General features: G+C 37.9%; 1 protein-coding gene across 1 annotated transcript in view; it reads left to right on the forward strand.

The window, feature by feature from the left end:
• Positions 1 to 21,537, forward strand: part of DNTT (DNA nucleotidylexotransferase) — a 231,998-nt gene that overhangs the window by 164,004 nt on the left and 46,457 nt on the right. Inside the window, exons 9-10 of the mRNA XM_063433762.1 lie at positions 9,858 to 10,109; positions 14,759 to 14,842. Of these exons, the coding sequence (XP_063289832.1) occupies positions 9,858 to 10,109; positions 14,759 to 14,842 (336 nt within the window). The remainder of the gene's footprint in view (positions 1 to 9,857; positions 10,110 to 14,758; positions 14,843 to 21,537) is intronic.

Genomic DNA, 21,537 nt, shown 5'->3' on the forward strand with positions numbered 1-21,537 from the left:
GTAACAGTACTGGAGGAAACAAAAAAAAAAGTTATAGTGTAGTATTTAATACAATAATTTTTTTCTGCACATATATATAGAACCAAAAGAGGTGGTTCCGATTTTTAATCAGCACAAATATATCACGAATTTAAGATTGTACTTTTTAATATTATATAAAACTTTCAAACTATTTCCCATTAAAGAGAGTTTATATTTTAACTCTTGTGTCTTTAATAGAAAAATAAACAAACACAAAAGCTAAATAGGTTGCCTCTAGTACTGGGAATAAAATGGCATACTTTTTGTTTTTTTTAGTGCATTGGGCTTTCATGCTTCATTTTCAAACAAGCAGGACAACCCAGTTATCATGAGTCACTTACTGCTATCTGCAGTAATCTTTCCTTTGGGAAAGCATTGGGTAGTGTTCATGCACAGCAAAATACACTATGCTGTGCCAATCAAAGGGTCTCTATGGCACCATCTGATTGAAATAGCCACTAGTGGCTGTCAGTGTGATAGCCACTAGAGACATGTTAACCCTGCAATGTATAAATATTGTCGTTCTTGCAGTTTTAAAACAACAAGGTCATGGTACCCAGACCCTGAGATACTCAATGTTTATGACTGTACAGCTGACTGTCAAAACAGGATATCAGTTACAACACCAAAATGTTGCATCAAGGCAACTCAAATATGAGCACGTTGGTAGAAATTACTAGTGGAATCAGCAACTCCATTCTAATATAAAAGTAAAACCTTTTGAAATTTTTGTTTTGCTTTTATATACATTTCCAATTGTTGAAGGAACATTCCAAATGCCATAACTACTACAATGTGCTGTAATTACTATGGTGCCCAATGTACATAGATAAACCATTTAGTAAGAGTTGGACTTCTTGCGATGCATCTGCCTGTTTCTGCTCCACACCTCCTCTCTGCCAGGAAGGGAGGCACAAGCTCCTGCTCGGGAGCTTCTGATAGCTTTCCTAACTGTCCATGGTTGGCTCATTGACTGGAAGCATCATCTGATCTTTCTTAGCCCATGCTCTAATCCCTGCACCCCCAGGCTTAGCTCAATCTGGATAGCTTCTGGCTGGGAGGATGTGTGGAGTGGTGCATGGCTAACCACAGGAAAAAGTTAAGCTGTTTCTGAACTTTAACTACTCACAATGGTGGTGCATTGCAGTTGTTATGGTGCTTGGAATGTACCTTTAAAGGAAACCGATTTTTGTTAGCCAAAGCACTATTTTAGTATTGATAAAAAATGTCCTAATCCATGTAATAAACAAATACAAAAAGACCACAACAAAAATGTGTATTAACAGCAATCCAATGATAGTAAGAGTTCAGAAATATACTAATGATGCTGTGAAATTCCTGCTAATTAGCTCAGTGTTGAGAATATTACATTGGAGAATAAAACTTAAAATGAAACGAAGAAAAAGAGAAAGTAAAACCCATGGTGCAGCCATGTTAATTGCTAATTATAAATGGCTACATTAGTTTCGCCATCTGTGCGCGCATTCTGAGCTTTCTAAATAATCCACAAATGTACAAATATGTGATATACAAATATACAAAGGTAATAAATAGTTTTTGTTTTTTTTTATCTTTTTTTATTTATTTTTTTATACTATTGGTTCAGGGTCCTTTTTTCTCTTTCATTCAAGTAACTCGCTTTTAAATCAGAAGCAAGGAACTAAATTACATTGCACTAAGAGAGGATCTATGCAAGGACAAAACGGCAAAGGATTAAGTACAAGTTCACACTTTTGTAGTTCAAAAGAATAGCTTCAATTACTACAATACCATGATTATAATCTTCAGAAATACACTGAAATATAAACTATACAGGGTCACTAATGCCTTACAACAAATGGCTTTTAAGATAAATTGTACACTGAAGTTAATTTACATATGTATGTAAAAGTTTCAAGACTTGCCTTTGAAGCATTATATTTCTGTAAAAACTCTACATTTTCAGAGAAAATAGGCAATGGGTACTAGGTAGAAATATATATATATATATATATATATATATATATATATATATATATATATATATACTGTATATACAGCTGTAATCAAAATTATTCAACCCACATTGAAAATCAGGTGTATTGTCAAAATTTGCAGACTTTCAGCTGTTTATAATGAACAAACCAAACAAAAACAATTTAAATAGCTCAACACTACAAATGCTTTAAGTAGTTTCCCCAACTTCAAATGAAACTGCAACTTTTAAGTCTCAAAATTATTCAAATCCTTGAATAGAATCCCTCACAGCAGCACAAAAATGCTAAACAGGTGTTGTCTCAAGCACACATGATGCAACTAATCAAGTGCTTCATTAGTTGTCACCAGGTGTGCTTGAGCTGGAACACTTGAAATACCTGAACTTTCTAGGAGTTTGTTGAGTGTCACGTTTGACTGCATGTTAGAAATATGGCTAAATCAAAAGAATGGTCCTCAAAGTTAAGTGAAGAGATCATTGCTCTTCAAAAACAAGGAACAGTATACAAAAAGATAGCGAAGGCATTGCATGTTCCTAGAGACACCGTTGGAAACATAGTTTGCAAGTTCAAAGTTGAAGGTGGTTACCTTACAGTGGTTACACTACCGGGACAGGCAGAAAAAGGAAGTTATCAATTGCTTCAACCAAATTTCTGGAAAGGCAGGTTGTGAAAAATCCTCAAGTGACTGCAAAAGGCCTGCAGGAAGACTTTGTGACACAGGCACTAAGGTTTCAGTGAAAAAAATAAGGAGTGTACTAAGCGTAGAAGTTTTTCCATTCCTGAACTCTAAGACGTACACCACTACTGACCCAAAAGCACAAGATAAGATGGCTCCAATATGCTCAAAATCATATAAATAAGCCACAGAAGTCTTGGTATTCTGTTCTGTGGAGCGATGAAACAAAAATGTTTTGCCCAATGGATCAGCGGTATGTCTGGAGAAAGAAGAATGAAGCATATGCTGATAAGGACACTTTGCCTACAGGTCAAGCATGGTGGTGGCTCGGTGATGCTCTAGGGCTGTTTTGCATGCTTTGGCACTGGAAAAATGAAGCATGTGGAAGTGGAAATGGATTCATAGAAGTTTCAGGAAAACCTAGGAGAAAACATCATGCTGTCTGTGAGGAAGCTGAAGTTTGGGCATCATTGGACAAGCATACCTAAAATTCCACCAAGGCTTGATTGCAGAAGAAGTCCTGGAAAATTCTATAGTGGCCATGGCCAGCGCTGTATCAAGTGCGAGGCTGACCAGGCATTTGCCTTGGGCGGCACTTTCCCGGCAGATACCTGGTCAGCCTCTTGTCCTAGGTGGCTCGAGAAATGGCCGGCTGGCCACCTCAGAGACCCCTTGAGGCTGGCATCTGTCCTGTTTGTGCATGGGCGACGAGGGAGCATATGACATCACTTCGGCCCCGGCATCACTGAGAAGCGCGCCAGGGAGCTGAGCAGGAGTATCAGAGCTCCCTCGTGGCCCTCCTTTACTGTTCGAATGACTGTGCATGCCTGCCCGTGCCTGCCTGAAAGCCCCACTGGACCACAGGGAAGAATCAACTCCAGCTACCAAAGGTAATGAGGCTGGATTGATTTGAAATTAAAAAAAAAATTGTGAGTGTGTATGTTAGTGTGTGTCTGTTTGTGAGAGTGTTAGTGTGTGTCAGTGAGAGTGTTAGTGTGTGTGTGTGTTAGTGAGAGTGTTAGTGTGTGCCTGTTAGTGAGTGTGTTAGTGTGTGTCTGTTAGTGAGTGTGTTAATGTGTGTCAGAGTGAGCGTTAGTGTGTGTCTGTTAGTGAGTGTGTTAGTGTGTTAGTGAGAGTGTTAGTGTGTGTCATTGAGAATGTTAGTGTGTATCTGTTAGTGAGTATGTTAGTGTGTGTATGTTAGTGAATGTTAGTTTGTGTCTGTTAGTGAGTGTGTTAGTGTGTGTGTGTGTTAGTGAGTGTGTATTTGTCTGTCAAAGAGTATGTATGTCTGTCACTGTGTATATGTGTTTGTCAGTGAGACTGTATGTGTGTCTGTCAGTGTGTGTGTATCTGTCTCTGAAAGTGTGTACCTGTTAGTGTGTGTATGCATGTGTCAGTGTGGGTATGTCTGATAGTGAATGTGTATGTCTGTCAGCTAGTGTATGTGTCTGTCAGTAAATGTGTGTGTCTGACACTGAGTGTATATATATCTTCAGTGAGTGTTTATGTGTGTTTGCCACTGTGTATCTGTCAGTAAGTGTATATGTGTCTCAGTGTGTGTGGGTCTCTGACACTGAGTAAGTGTGCATCTGTCAGTGAGTGTGTATGCATTTCTATCAGTGAGTGTGCATTTGTCAGTAAATGTGCATGTGTGTCTTGTCGGTGAGTGTGTGTCTGTCAGTTAGTGTGTATATGTGTCTGTCGGTGGATGTGTGTGTCTGTCGGTGAATGTGAGTGTGTGTAACTGTTAATGTGTATGTTTCAGTAAAAATGTGTTGGTTAAACAATGTTGGTGACAATGACCGTGTATCTATCAGTGAGTGTATGTTGGTGCATGCATCAGGAAGGGTGTGTGTCTGTCAGGAAGAGAAATCTGGAAGGGGGAGGGTGCTAGAGTTTTGAATACCAGAATACACCACTGGTCATGGCAGACAGCTGACTTGAACGCAATAGAAAATCTCTGGTGGGATTTGAAGAAGAGGGTTGCAGCACGCAAGCCCAAGAATATTACTGAACTGGAGGCCATTGCTCACGAGCTGGTGTTTGGCTAAGCATCTTGTTTTCTGCAGGTCATAACAGCAAAAGGGTGCCCTGCTAAGTACTAAAGATGCTTGCCATAAAGGGGATTAATAATTGTGAGACTGGAGAAGTCATTATAAGTTGCATTTTCAGTTGAATTTGTGGAAACCACTTGAAGCATTCATTGTGTTAAGCTATTTAAATAGCTTTTGCTTGCTTTGTTCATGGCAAACAGCTTAAAACTGTAAATTTTTAAAATAAACCTAATTTTCAATGTGGGTTGAATAATTTTGATTACAATTATATATATATATTATATTATATATATATATAATGCTAAAATACATGAGAAAGCAATACCAGAGGAAGAGAGGAAAACTCTCAAAGCTACTGAAATGTGTTATATGGTATTTTGGCTTCTGGGCTAATACAGCTAATCCAATCTACATTTTGTATATACATAGATACTATATGGACAAAAGTATTGGGAATCCTGAACATTACACCAACAGGGACTTTTATGACATTGCATTCTAAATGCACAGACATTAATATGTAGTCGGTCCCCCCATTGCAGCTATAACAACTTCCACTCTTCTGGGAAGAATTTCCACAAGTTTTAACCCCTTAAGGACCAAACTTCTGGAATCAAAGGGAATCCTGACATGTCACATATGTCATGTGTGCTTAAGGGGTTAAAGTGTTTCTGTGGGATTTTTTGCCCATTCATGCAATTTAGACACTGATGCTGGACAAATTACCTGGATTGCAATCTCCATTCCATTTCATCCCAAATGTGTTTGATGCGGTTGAGGTCAAGGCACCTTGCAGGCAAGTCAAGTTTTTTCACACCAAACTAACCATGTCTTTTTGGACCTTGCTTTGTGCACTGGAGCACAGTCATACAGTAGTAGAAAAAGGCCTTCTCCAAACTATTCCCACAAAGTCAGAAGCACAGTAATGTCCAAAATGTCTTGGTATGCTGAAGAATTAAGATTGCCTTTCAGTGGAAGTAAGGGGCCTAGCCCAACTGCTGAAAAACAGCCACCATACCATCATCCCTCCTCCACCAAACTTTACAGTTGGAACAACACCTTTAGGCAGGTAATGTTCTCCTGGCAGCCACTAAACCCAGACTTGCCCATCAGACTGTCAAGCATAGAAGTGTGATTCATTACTCTACAGAACACGTTTTCACTGCTCCAGAGACCACTCGATATGATGCTTGGCATTGTAACTTGATCCTACCCTTGGTGAAGTGAGGCTTGCATGCATCTGTAAGGCCATGTAAACCCATTCCATGCAGCTCCCGCGGCACATTTTTTGTACTGATATTAATGTTAATGGAAGCTTGGAACTCTTCAGCTATGGAATCAACAAAACAATTGTTGACTTATACTCACCATGTTCCACAGCACTCGGTGACCCGACTCTGTGAATTTACATGGCTTTCTGCATTGTGGGTAAGTTGCTGCTGTTCTTAAATGCTTCCACTTTTCACTAATACCACTTACTGTTGACCGCAGAATACATAGCAAGGATGACATTTCTTAAACTTACTTATAGCAAAGGTGGCATCCTATCACAGTACCATTTATTGAGCTCTTCAAAACAACGCATTTTATTCGCAAATGTTTGTATATGCAGACTGCATGGCTAGTCGCTTGACTTTATACACATGTGGCAATGGGTCTGATTGAAATGAAATACCTGAATTTAATCATAAGAGGCATGTACTAATACTTTTGTCCATATATTCTAAATATATCTTGTATAAAACCAAAGCTGCACTCTCATAGGTTGCCCAATGTTAGCCAATCAAAAAAAACATGTAGTTCAAAACATGTTCTGTGAATTAACCCCTTATGGACACAACTTCTGGAATAAAAGGGAATCATGATGGAATATTTCCGTCATGTGTCCTTAAGGGGTTAATACGAACAAGTCAGAATACAATTATGGCAGCCTCCTATTAGTATAAAAAAAGTCAAAATCTGCATCTTCTATAACTTCCATATTTGTTTGAACCGCCTCTAAACTGAAAGGGACACTGTAGTTGCTATAACCATTTCATCTCTTTGAATTTGTTATAGTGCCTTGAGTTCCTTGACACTGTCCCTCCATTCAGTGTCAAACCGCATAAAAGCAGGCTAACACTATATAAGGGTCCCTGGCCACCAACAGTCCGTCCCCTTCTGGAGGTGTGGCTAAGACAGTGATTACACATTTCCTTCTAGTCATACCCATTCATACCGGCAGCTGCTGCTCAGATTAATACTTCCTCATTAGCCAAAGCAGCACTAAGGGGAGAGGGTGGTGGGGACTATCACATAGCATTAAAACATAAAAACAGTTTATTGCTGAATGAAATGATGGCACCAGGGGATTCTAGACACTATTACCAAGTTAGTGAGATGAATCAGATGCAGTGCCTACTGTGTACCTTTTAATTAAAAGCATTTCTATGACTTTAAGAGATTTATTTTTACTCCCTTGTAATGTGTTTGGATTGTATGCATATTTAATACTATTAAATGTTTTGAGTATATTGTTATGTTCCATCAAGATCCTGATCAGATATATGGGACTCTTGAGTAAAATCTCCAGCAACATTCTCTATGCATACAAATATTTTCACTTTGTTTATTTGTTTAACAGTTTAAACTGTGTATACAATACTTGTCACTTCCTGGTATCCTGTGTTTTGTTTTCAACACAGATCTGAAAACATTATAGTCATTCAACGTCGTGTTTGCAAACCTAACAATAATTTCTTGGCAAAACGTGTACATCCTTGGTATATCAGTTTTTAAATGTTAAATGATTAGCATGCAGTGTGTGTATATCATTCTTACAGCAACAGAAAGATGTAACCGTATACAGCTCAGGCAGTTACTGGACCTCATACGACACATATTAAATTCTAAAAATATCTAACAACCATATTGAAAGAAGACAATGAATTGGAAATTACATTTTTCTTATAATTTATTATATGACATTATACTGGATGAAGCTTATAATAAAATGGGCATAGAGTTCAAACATAGGCTCCTGACTGTATTTCCATCCACATACCAGTTAAACAGAACAAATGTCACTTGATTTTATGAAGGTCCAGTATTAGTCATATTGATGCTGTTCCTTCCTAATATACTGGCAGAAAATCATTAGGATTGATCTGAAATTTGTAGAATTTTATGTTAGATGTTAAAGGACCACAAAAGTCACCCAGACCACTTTATCTGGTCCTTCAGTTTTAACCCTGCAACATAATGCATTACAGTTTTGTAGATACTGCCATGTTTACATTGCACGGCTAAACCTACCTCTAGTGACTTTCAGTAGGACAGCCATTAGAGGAGCTTCCGGGACACTGACCGAGTAAAACCCGGTCACATGATAGCGAATCCCCCATAGGAAAGCATTGATTCAATGCCTTTCTATAGGAAGCTACGATGCACAGACTGCATTTGCTGTGCATGCTCATTAGGTCCTCAGTATGTCTTTATGACCTCACAGGTTAAGGAGAGGTAAGCTGTGCTGAGGGAGTCTCAGCACTGGAAAAAGGTAACTAAATCCTTTATTTAATTATATATTTCTTTTTTGTCACAAATGGTGGGGGCCTATATTTTTCTAGGGAGTTCTGGTTTGCATTCCTAATACTTCAGTGTTCCTTTAAGTCTATAATGCATTTCAAGGTTCCATCATGGGTACCATGCTTCAAATGAAAATTCCAAAGTGGAATCAAATGTAGACTCTGCTTAGAAGACTCATCAGGGTCATAGAGCATAGTAGTGTATATGTATCGACATTGTTTCCCCAGAGTTGTTACTTATCTTTGGATATAGTGAGTAGGACCACACAGAGTTATCATGCAGTCCAAATGAAGACAGTGTAGCGGACCAAGAGTAACCTGACTGGTCATCTCCGCTATTACCTTCCTTCAGCTACGCTGGAACCATCAGCACAAGTAAATACCCATTACCCCAGTAACCGGATGAAACCTAGTCCTGGGAGTCAACTGAAGTTTATTGTCACACACACGGCTTTTATTCCCATTCCCCTACATGGGGTTTACAATGCAATAATACAGGGGTTTCAATCCCAGGATCCTCTGTGCCTGAGAGATAATTGTGTGAGAAAAAGTCTCTAATCTTAGGTACAGAAAATCCAATAAAATATACAGTACCCCAAAAGTGTCCCCACCATACTCAGGAACCCCACAAAAAGTACATTTCCTGATAGCCCGGATCTGAGTGTACAACATATCCAAGAATCACTCAGATCGGTTTGGTAAAATGGGAATGCCATTGAGTTAAAGTTTTGACCGGCCAGACACGAGGCGCTAGCCCAGAACAGTTCCATTAAAATAGGTGTTCTGGCCGGTCTTCGTTCGTGAGGGTTCTGTGCGAACACCAAGCAAGGGAATTGCTTCGTTTCGGGATACGAAAGCTTCCCTTAGTCGATAGTTCACATCTCCCGAACGCTGTTTGTGTAGGTGGTCAGGAAATAGAACGGACATTGGTCTAAGTTTTACCGGGGTTAGCACGAGTGCCTAGCTGAAAAGAGTTCCAGGCACTCGACGACCAGGCACTGTTGCCCACGTTCGGGAGACAAGATGGCCACCACTCTTTTGTCTGCCACATGTTCGCATATATACGAAATGGCGGCCACCCAGGGGAGCATTCATTAATTACTTCACTTGCAGTTTCACACTTAAGTTACTAGTGTGAACGTTCTAATTGGGTACAGGAGACGAATGAACTTTGTTCATATGAAGTACTCCCAAACGGAAAAGGGTAAAACACATGAAAAAGGGGAAAGACAGACGAATGAGTAGTAGTTCTGCCACAGACAGTATTATCGTTCATTTGAAAATCAGAATTTAACAACTGAAAATCTGTTAAAAAAATTGTTCGTCAAAACAATAAGCTGCTCGTTTTTAAAACAAGACACAATATATGCTCCATGCCTACTGTTTCCATTCTAAACTGCTCATCTTAGGAGAAAAACTACAATGACTCATCCAGAAGTATACACAGCTGGATCTAATGTAATGAACTAACCAAAATATAAAAACATACATTTTTATTTTACTTTTACTGGAAGTCATATATTTTTAGAAAGAGAAAACTTTTATACATTTGCTTTATTTAAAGGGACTGATTATTTTCTACGACATAAATGAATCTACATTTGTTGAGACAAAGTTGCCAAGTAAAAAAGTGGATGCTCTCGATCACTTCCAGAAATGTTTTATAATTTTTAAGCTTATGAAGGAAGGAGTAGGAGCCACGAATATTAAGGACAATGAAATGGAAAGCAAGAATTGGAAGGCTGTGAGAGTGGATTTTGTGATAACGCCATATAAACAGTATGCCTATGCTCTTCTTGGATGGACAGGCTCCCGGGTAAGATTACATGCTATTTTGCTATTTATCTTAAATTAATGTTACCACGTTTGAAAAAGTGTTTGTCATTGGAGAGTCATCTGGTCCTACTCAATAAATCGGGATAACATAGGTGTTATATATCCAAACAACAAATTGCGACCACAAGAGGGGTAAAGGACGGGGGGAAGGGAACATGCAAAAGGAATAGAGACAAAAAGAAGATGCAGGAGATAAATACAGAAAAGACAGGAGACCAAAAGTGTGACAAAAGGAGTACAATAAAATACAAATTGGTCTCATCGTATGGCATATCAATGTGGATAGGGAAGTCCAAAATGGTACTAAATATTAGCCCTTCATAAATTAGGCAGGAATTAGGCAGGAGTCCCATACAACATTAAATAATACATGAATAATAGACCTGAACTGCAACAGAAGCAGATGAAATACACTTGAGTAAAGCAACACTCTCTGATACGACATAAGGGTAAATCAGAAATGAAATTATGAAGATCACAATAATTAATGCTCCCTGTTTGATAATTAAAAGAATGCAGGGTTCCAAGACATATTTGTGTGGTCCATGGAGAGGCATCAGAGGAACTGGTGGGACAGTGAGAGTTATTTCTCAGCAGCTGGTCGGAAGCAATAGAAGTGGGAGTCTGCTCAACCCAGCAAGGTAAAAGGGACACAAGCAGGAAAACGTGATGCAGTCTATTGGCCCTAGCAGTGTTGCTGTGTTTAAGGGGACTAATACACACTAAACCATGTTTTCCATTCATGGTGATTGTGCTCAAGAAAGCTGCAAATGGCAGGAACAAATATGGTCAACATGCAGAAAACTGTCTGGGGCATCAACATTTTATACTACAGCAAGGAGGCTGGGATAATCATTGATCAAAGAATAAAACTTGCAGTAGGAAACACGTTCATTTATTATTATTTATTATAATTAATATTTTTTGATCATTTTTATTAAGAGATAAGGACAGTAAATAAAGTGCATTAGATAAAGTATTTTTTGTTGTTAATTTCTGTTTATTAAAGGAAATATTTTCTAATTATAGCAGATAGAGTGAATAAAGAGCATTTCAGTACGTGCACGTACCATTGTGAGTAGGATATAAGTGTACGTGAGACATGCAAGTCTCCCTGTGTATGAAAATGGGACACGCAGGTCACCATAACGTAAAAAACAAGAATGAAAGGAAATAAAACATATTATGAGTAGTCTCCCTGAACAAGTTGCACATAATATTTAAAATACATTGTTGTATAATCATGTTTAAGCAAAATCAGTGATAAATAAAAAATTTAATTCTATAAATATCAAGTTGACAAGTATAAATAATGTTAAGTGCTTATTTTGATTCCAGACCTCACAATTTTGTTTTATATGTAAAGAAAAGTTAAAACAAAGAAAAGGAGTGGGTAGGGGGTTGAACATGCATATGGTTATTATGTCTTGGATTTAGAGGGCTTAGGAAAGTTCTGCAATGTGTTTCCTCCCTTTTGACATTTGATCATGTGGTGTTAAAGTCAGTGAAAGTGGAGGAACCACTTAGTCGCCAATAAATAAATACAATTCTTATTTTGAATCATGTTTGGTAGTAACACAATTAAGTTGATCTCCGTGTATTTAAAAGTTAAAACAAACTAGGTAAAGAGTCACGATGCTCACTTCAATGCACAAAGTATTCAGACCCCAAATGATAGCAGAATCTGTTTCTCGTACATCAACTTCCTTTTACAATGAGTTGCTATACTCGGTTAAATTGTGGGTTCTCGAGAAAGGAAAATTAAACTAATCTTTCAAGTTCTGGCTTGCATTGTCTTAGCCTGTGTCATTATCATGTTCAATCGAAGAATTAAAAGCTGCCCATGTAAAACTAGCTGCCTCCCATAACAGATGTAGACTCACGCATACTGAATTATGTGTTGAATGTACTCCACTATTAGAACTGAGGAGCGATAAACAGAATTTAAAATTTACTAACTCGATGTGACTTAACATGATGTAAAGTGCAAAGAGAAGGCATATTGTGTTTTACACTAAAAGCAGATTTCTTATAAATCCAGTATTACCACTGTATACATATAGGAAAAATGTCATCTTTTCTGTTTTATAAATATATTTTATTAAAGGTCTGCTTGAATTCCCTGCTTTTTAACTCGACTGATGGCTGATGTCAACAGTAGAGTTTTCTCTTAATAAATAGTGATAAAGAGGAGGGAGGTGGGCTTAAACAAGAGGGAAGTTCGTTTTTACATTCTGATTGGACATTACAAGAATTTCCAAAACAAAAAATGCCATTAATGTAAACTTTACATCAGGTGTTACTTCAAAATGGGAAGTTTTTTTTAAAAACAATAAAATATAAAAGACTTAATCCTAGTTTGGTAAATAACTAAAATAATCTGATGATAATAGTTAAAAATAGAATTGTTATTTTTCTCACAGCTGAATTACATGCTTCTCATAATCAAATGCTTTGCGTACGATAACTAGGCCATCACTTTGAGTTATGAAACCTATGAAGGAATCAGACACATGCAAAAATAAATAAGACAGATCACCCTTAATATTAGAAATAATGCTGAACTGTTGTGTCCAGGGGAAACACTTTAATTCTGCCCTGCAGTGTGAATTTGTTATAGGCAAAGCTTACAATTTCAAGTTCTATATCAGTACCTGTCAGCTACTCACCACTGCAAGCCTGGATAGTCCACTGTGTACTCACTAGGGGGGAATTTATACTAGCCAGAACTACATTTTAAGTAGCCACTAACCATTGGCAAGTTTTGAGCCCTGGTAAATGTTTCCTTTTAAATCTGAAATCTGATCACCTTCAACTAATGTATTCCCTTTGTTATGTCACACTTAATATTTATTCCTTAGGTCAGAAATATATACTAAATATGAAATATTTATTCAGAGTACAAATGGCGGCACTTTACTGTAATCTCATTGCTATTTGTCTGTCCATTTTTACAGTAATCTATCCATCCCACTTTTCACAAACACAATCACACACTTTGCACTGATTTATTCAATTTATTACAATCCATCAATTTAACACCTGCCAGTAGAACATTGAGCTCTGCACTTGTATATTTATAACCCATTAATGACCAGTGCTATTTATAATACTAATATTGATCCCCTCAGTCTTATATTTGCTTTTGCACTTGTCTTGTTTGCATAAAGCTCTCTAGATGGAGACCTGAGAAGAAGATGTGGTTAATGGTTATTTTTCATTCTCACATCGCTGAATAGAATGAAGTAATAATGTAGAACAGTAAAGCAAGAGAGGTGGGTGTCTTGTAAAGAAGTTGTGCAGCAAGAAGCGTAGTGGACATTGGCAACTCAACTCAACTCATAGTGGACATAGTGGACATTGTCAACTCAACATCTGTGTATCTTCTGGAAAATTTCATCATACTCTAAGACCATCAGGACACATCCAGCCTACTTTATGCATGCTCTGCCTGCTTTCTATTTGGGCTGATAGAATATTATTAATAGCAAATAATTCCTTACCTCTCCCCATGATCAGTCATGCTACATCTCCTTGAAATTCTAAAGTGACCAAACCCAAGTAAAACCCTTAACCACCCTTCTTAAAGGACATTATTCAAACCTCTCTTGTCAGAAGGAAATTAAGAAAATTAAGTATTTTTACTCCACTCATAACTCTAAAACCAACTGTAAAAAAACACTTTTTAATTTTATCAAGAGAATTTTCGAAGAAAAAATAGTCACTTGCAATGCAGATGTGTAATAACATGCTCGAAGTAAACCTTCTCTGCATCAATGTATCGCCTTTTCAAAAAAATAAAATAAATAAAAATGACTACATTCTCTGATAGAAATGCCTCTCTCTCTATGACACTCCATCCATCATATGCTATCCTTACTGCCTACAGGAATCTGCTATCTGCTGTCTCTTTGAAATCAGAAGGTTTCTTTTTGTGCTTCCAATTAATTGCATTTTAAATTAGATCTGCAGCTCAGTATCACTGCGTCCTCATTATATCACTGTGTCTGTTACTTAACTCAGAATTCTTTCTTTTATAAAATGACATTTTGCATTTCTACTTTGCATTCAAAGAAAGGTGGACAGGACCACTTGTATAAACATGGCTTTGTCCAAAGAGATTAAAGCTTTAAAAATAGCTTCATTGTTATAATTTGCCACATTCTATCTTTAAAATTTAGGGGCCATATTAGGTTACTGTTTTCTTGCTGTAATAAAATAGACTTTGATGAGATTGGATAGACTGCTGCAACCAGACCCCTTAGAGCCATCCTTGGGGTGTACCGGGGTACACAAGATAAAGTATTTGCTAAAGTAAGAATGTCAAGGAAAATAAAGTTAATTTATAATTGTAGACACAGGTAGCCAAACTGGAAAAATAATTCCAAGTCATTAATACCTTCTGTTTGAATACTTATTTAAGTGATTTAAAAAAATGATTTTCTTATGGAGAGCAAAAAACGGGGCGCAAGAGTATACTGAGAACGGGCAATGATGATTTTCTTCCTCTGAAATGATTTTGTTTTCTAAATTCATTGTTTAAAAAAAAAATAATGTTAGAATAGAGGAAAGGGTGTACTCGCCATATGCAATGCTATATTTTCAATTAGTCTTGTTTGATTTTTACAGCAGTTTGAAAGAGATTTACGGAGATATGCCACCAACGAGAAAAAGATGATGTTGGACAATCATGGACTTTTTGATAAAACCAAGGTATGGTCATCAAATTGTATTTCTTTGTTAGATTTTTTTTTAAAGTGTTTGATTTTATGGGGCCCAGGGGATACCTATAAATAAAAGTAAGATAATTCCCAGCAGTGACTAAATTTGTCTGAATCTAGTCTGAGAATAATGCTCAGTATTTCAAATATAAAGAATTAAAAAAGAAAATGTATTGCAATCCATATATACAATACAACGCAGCCTATTGCAGATAAAAAGCAGAAAGCCATTGTATGAACATAACACGAACTGCTAGTGATTTACTTGTGATTTTATTTACACAATTTCCCAAATACGGAATCTCGGTGCAAATAAAGACAGTTGTTCTCCATCGGTACTGTTGCGATGTAATATAGTTGGATACGTTTTTCATGTGATTTGAAATTTTTGGATAAACTTTTAAAATATAAGTGTTTAAGTTTGGACATAGGGCAGAGGTTTAGAGAGGGGCTTAAGTCACAGTATTTAGGAGGGCTGAGGCGGAACTAATGCAGGTACACGGTTGCAATGGCACAAGGGCCCACTTTTGAGCCTCTTTGCAAATTTGGCTAATATCTAATTTGGTAACAGAGAGAGTCCAAAGGAGATTAGATGTATGGGGAGGGAGATGGTAAACTGGCATGGGATGGAGGGTATTGTGACAATAGAGTCGGTTACTTGAAAACGACAAGAGGAGACATTTTCTGTGAATTAGAGGTTAATTGTCTGAAGTGGTAGGGGGCATGAAAAAAACAAATCTTGTACCAGCAGCATAGATTTCCCGTTGGAATGAAGCCCCTGCTCTTTTGGTCACCTAGTCACAACCCTATATCTTTGGTTAATATGCAATGGCAGGATCGCTTAGAGTTCTGAATAGATAGAATTGTTTCTTCAGCTCAAAGCTTGCTCTTTAGACGGTTATCAGAGGTTTTTCAAAGGTTAGACTGATGTAGATGGATATTTGGTTAATTGACAAGTGCACTTTTTGCCTTTTGCAAATGTATAAATGGATTGCAAAATAGCCAATAATTAATCACATTGACTGTCTTATTGCTTGCCACTTGCCAAATGCATAAGGCCCTAGGTATGAAATGTCTAATCTCCACATTATCAATCTGATTTGTGAAAAACTTCATTTTAAATGCAGCAGAATGTAATTTTTTTGTCTAATCTTTCATTGCTTCGGTCTGCCCAAAGCTATTTACTAGCACAGTTACACAGGCGCTTTTTTATGCCTTTTTAAGTTGCATGTAATAGTCTAATTTTGGCAGACGCTGTGCTAAGATTATATGGTTATAACAGGGAGAAAGGGAAAATGCAGACCATCTTGATAAATTAAACATTCTGCATCTGTACCGCTTTCTTCAGATGTCCTCAATAATGACTGAGACAGGCTATAAAAACGCAATGCTTCTAATATATTTATTTCCAACATTATCAGTAGTCATTACTACAATTAAACACCATCTCCTACAATACCAGATGCATATTCTTGCATTGTCTAAATTATTTCAAGTCTTTTATCATTTTTCTGCAGTTAGCAAATGTGCATTAGAATTGAGTTATTTCTACGTCTTTGCACCTGGCTGAGGAGAACTAATTAGTTTAGATTTTCCTCCTAGACTAAATGTGCCCACGTATTCATTTCAATAAACTTCAGAACAATTATTTGTATGTTTTTTTTCTCTTGGCAAAGGCATTTAGAAAAATAATTTATTAAAATAACCAATTTGACATCTGGAAACACTTTTTTGCTGTTGATGAAAACATACATTTAAAAAGCTGATATAGTTATTGGTTAATTTGATAGTCAGCGGTTAGTTTAACAGTAAATTAAGTTGTAATGTGAAAGAGGTGTTGATGACAATGACGACCCTGTGTGGTCACTTGGCCCTGGTTAGATACCATAAATATTTCTGATTAACTTTAAAGTCCAATGAAATAATAAGTTAGAAAGTATATCAGAGAATTTAACCAGGAGTGAAACATTCAGCCTTTGATAGTTATAAAGTAGTGATGTCCCGGACGGTTCGCTGGCGAATAGTTCCCGGCAAGCATAGCGTGTTCGCGTTCACGGCAGCGGGCGAACATATGCGATGTTCGGTCCACCCCCTATTCGTCATCATTGAGTAAACTTTGACCCTGTACCTCACATTCAGCAGACACATTCCAGCCAATCAGCAGCAGACCCTCCCTTCCAGACCCTCCCACCTCCTGGACAGCATCCATTTAAGATTCATTCAGAAGCTGCATTCATTTTTTTTTTTTTCAATTTTTTTTTCAGTGCATATAAATGTTACAAGCAGATACTCCCCCCAGACACTCTGTATTACTGCAGATACTCCCCCCAGACACTCTGTGTTACTGCAGATACTCCCTCCAGACACCCTGTGTTACTGCAGATACTCCCCCCAGACACTCTGTGTTACTGCAGATACTCCCCCCAGACACTCTGTGTTACTGCAGATACTCCCTCCAACAGTCCCTATTCTGCTCTGTGTCAGTGTGTATCAGGGATCCTTAGGATAGGTGTCAATCCATATCTGCCAAGTGAGCCTATGTAGGGGGAACAGTCCCTATTCTGCTCTGTGTCAGTGTGTATCAGGGATCCTTAGGATAGGTGTCAATCCATATCTGCCAAGTGACCCTTTGTAGGGGGAACAGTCCCTATTCTACTCTGTGTCAGTGTGTATCAGGGTCCCTGAGGACAGGTGTCAATCCATATCTGCCAAGTGACCCTATGTGGGGGGAACAGTCTCTATTCTGCTCTGTGTCAGTGTGTATCAGGGATCCTTAGGATAGGTGTAAATCCATATCTGCCAAGTGACCCTATGTAGGGGGAACAGTCCCTATTCTGCTCTGTGTCAGGGTGTATCAGGGATCCTTAGGATAGGTGTCAATCCATATCTGCCAAGTGACCCTATGTAGGGGGAACAGTCCCTATTCTGCTCTGTGTCAGTGTGTATCAGGGTCCCTGAGGACAGGTGTCAATCCATATCTGCCAAGTGACCCTTTGTAGGGGGAACAGCCCCTATTCTGCTCTGTGTCAGTGTGTATCAGGGTCTCTGAGGACAGGTGTCAATACATATCTGCCAAGTGACCCTATGTAGGGGGAACAGTCCCTATTCTGCTCTGTGTCAGTGTGTATCAGGGTCCCTGAGGACAGGTGTCAATCTATATCTGCCAAGTGACCCTATGTAGGGGGAACAGTCTCTATTCTGCTCTGTGTCAGTGTGTATCAGGGATCCTTAGGATAGGTGTCAATCCATATCTGCCAAGTGAGCCTATGTAGGGGGAACAGTCCCTATTCTGCTCTGTGTCAGTGTGTATCAGGGTCTCTGAGGACAGGTGTCAATCCATATGTCAAGGTGTCAATATGTCATATGTCAGGTGTCAATCCATATCCATTGTGATTTAGGAATGTTAGGTGTTTTATGCCCTTCATGGATTAAAACCAGACTCTGCATCAACTGTGTAATTTTCCATGGGAGTTTTGCCATGGATCCCCCTCCGGCATGCCACAGTCCAGGTGTTAGTCCCCTTGAAACAACTTTTCCATCACTATTGTGGCCAGAAAGAGTCCCTGTGGGTTTTAAAATTCGCCTGCCCATTGAAGTCTACGGCGGTTCACCCGGTTTGCCGGTTCGCGAACATTTGCGGAAGTTCGCGTTTGCCGCTCGTGAACCTAAAATTTTATGTTCGTGACATCACTATTATAAAGTATGTCCCGAAGTGTAGTTATTATTATTAAGAGTAATGGTACTCGTTTTATCAACACCAGAATGATGATAGGCAACATCATGACTTGGCAAGGAGTCAATTCTGAAGCCTGAGCACTATCCACTGAGCAGCTACACTAGAAACCCTATCCAATGAGCTATTTAATCTTTCTGGCATCTGAAATAGAACAGAGCAAAAAATCCCAACTCCTTAAAATTAACAAAGTAACAGCTGTATGGATTTCAACAAAGTCGGACCCAATAATGGTGGTGCTACTGGTGTTAGGTTTATCAGTCTACAATAATTATTTACAATTGTCATAAAATGAAATGTGTCAATTAAGAATGTAAATATTGCTCCATTTTGCTTAGAACCATTTATTTGATATCAGTGAAAAGGTGCAATTAAGTGAAAATGTCCCTCCCTGTTAGCCTATTTTTCAATGCTGCTTTGCATGGACAGTTTATTTGAATGGGACACATGTATATTGAAACTTGGAAAGATGAGTGACTAATTACTTTTAATACACTGATTACACTGATTAGCATCAGGGCGAATGCAGATTAAAGAAGGCAGCATGTGTGTTTAAGGTGTTATTCCAATGTTTTGAAGTGGCCATGGTACAAATATTCTGTATGTGCAGGATTTTAGTATAAAATGCTGAACATGCCGACTGGGAATGACAGTTTTGGGCTTGCACTCAACGGACTATCTGAGCTAGTGAATTAACAGCATTTTCTGCAGTTATCAGACGTGGCTCATCTTGAGTGCTTGAAGACTCAGTGCCCAAAGTGACCCTGGTAAGTGGGAAATCCATTGTGGGTTTCAATGGTTATGGTGCTTGTAGTAACCCTTTAAAGATGATATTTTGATTTATTACACAGTGAGCAAACTGCCCAATAAGAGTGTAGGCTAGCCTGGCTGGTGTGCGTGCCAGACTGACTGACAAGCCACAGGCTGGCTACACTGATGGCTGACTATGTACAAAGAGCTGTTTAAACACACGGAGCATGGGCTTACTTCCTTAGGTTTACTCTGTGCAGCTAATGATGCACTTATACTGGACTTTCTGTAGACCTTTCCTTGGTGTCCCCAGATATGGGACACCAGGGAACAGACCCAGGAAAGAAGTACAGAACCCTGAACTTGGGACTGTCCCACCTAACCTGGGACATTTGGGAAGTAACAATCCATGGTTTGCATGGAAGAGGGACTGTCTGAGTATAATAGTAACCAAATCTGAGAGGGGTAAGCCAAATGTGTAACCCATAAAGCAAGCCAATGTCGGTAAGAAAGTGTATCAGTCCAGGTGCACCAGTATCCGAAATAAGAGTGGCAAAGCAAAGGAAAATAGCAAACTCTAAAACGCATTAACTGTGCTATGACACCAGTCTATCATCATAGCAGGGATTAATATTTGAAGTTCTATGTTACTAGCCTGGAGTCTAGAGGGTTCATTACACACTCAACAAGTTCTGTTTGCCAAATTTCTATTTTTACTTGCCAGTGTCAAGGCATAAACACCAGACCAGGATGCAACATTATTAGTTTGGCTGAAGAGGCATTGCATTATGAGTGACAGGGAGAGCCCTGCTTTTTTTGTTTTGAAAAATATAATGGGCAGCGTCCATGGACTTATAGCATCACAACCACTACAATGAGTTATAGTGATTAGGGAGCAGATAGTGTCCCCCTCAAATATTGAACTGGACAGTAAATTTTGTCTAGGTACTATTTGTTTTTGTAAAATACTGAAAAAGGGTTTTTATAAATCAGAACCTTTGAAACCAACTGCAAATCATTAATATATGATTTCTGTTCCCTCTTGAGTCTCACAGTTTATGTAATTCTACAGGCAGAGAGTGTTTTCTGATTAATGTATTCAAAAATTATTCATTGGCCTTTTATAAGTGTTTATATCTCTGCATTTCTTAGCATGCGTTGCATATAAAATATACATTTAGTGGTGAATATTTATTTTATAGAAATGAATCTACTTCAACCCTAAACAAGTTGAATGAATTAAGTGATCTTCTTAATCATGCTTCCTTGTCTCATCATTTGTTGATAGGAAATTTATAATTGTCATACAGTGAGCATTATGGATGTTTAACAATTCAGCCTGCAATGAAGTTCTCATCTGTTACACTGCGTGAAGTGAGCGGGGTGTAAATGGTGAGTGGGTGGATGAGGTTTAGATGCTGTAAAAAAAGAATGGGAATTTTAACAAAATGCTTAATTTCTTTATGGTTATTTTTTTTTTCTCATGCTATGCATATAATCATAACTAGCAGCACATTTTTCATGCAGATTGAAAAATATCATTATTGTATATCGAAGCCAATGTAGTAAAAAAAACTTCAGTAATGTAGAAAAAGATTGGATACTTAAAAAGGTTAAAGAAATATTCTCTGTAAAAACTATTTATGTAAAGTAAATTTTATCACAGTTAATAGAAAAAGTTTTGAGTTTTAACTTGTTTAAGATAATAGATTTGCGTAGTTTAAGTTCTAGTTTAATATAAAATAATAATTTTTGTTTTGCACTTATGCATTTTGTCTTTATACCTGTTTTCACAAGTGTGTTTGTTTGATTCTGTTATCGGCAAGTCACTTTTTCTTTTTAATGTACTTGTGAAAGTCTGTTTGTCATGTTAGCAGTTTTTACCTCTGTACTTGTGTGAATCCGTTGTCTTGTGACCCATTCTCACCACTACTTCTTACGTGACTTCAACATGTCTTCTCTTCCCCAAATTGTACTTGTTTAATTCTGACTTTGTGTAAGCCATTCATGACAATGTACTCTTGTGAGTCTGGCTTCATCATATGAGCCATGTAATTCTGTGATCATTATTATTTTTATTTTATTTTTTTCCACGTTGAACTTTTTGTCCATTAAATTGCTGTATGCAGTACCACAAATAAAATAAAGGTAAATTTCTTCCTACATCAGTATACATGGAATATCTTGTGAATATCATTTAGATG

The sequence above is a fragment of the Pelobates fuscus genome, chromosome 10, assembly GCF_036172605.1.
Source record: "Pelobates fuscus isolate aPelFus1 chromosome 10, aPelFus1.pri, whole genome shotgun sequence".
Taxonomy (NCBI): Eukaryota; Metazoa; Chordata; class Amphibia; order Anura; family Pelobatidae; genus Pelobates; species Pelobates fuscus.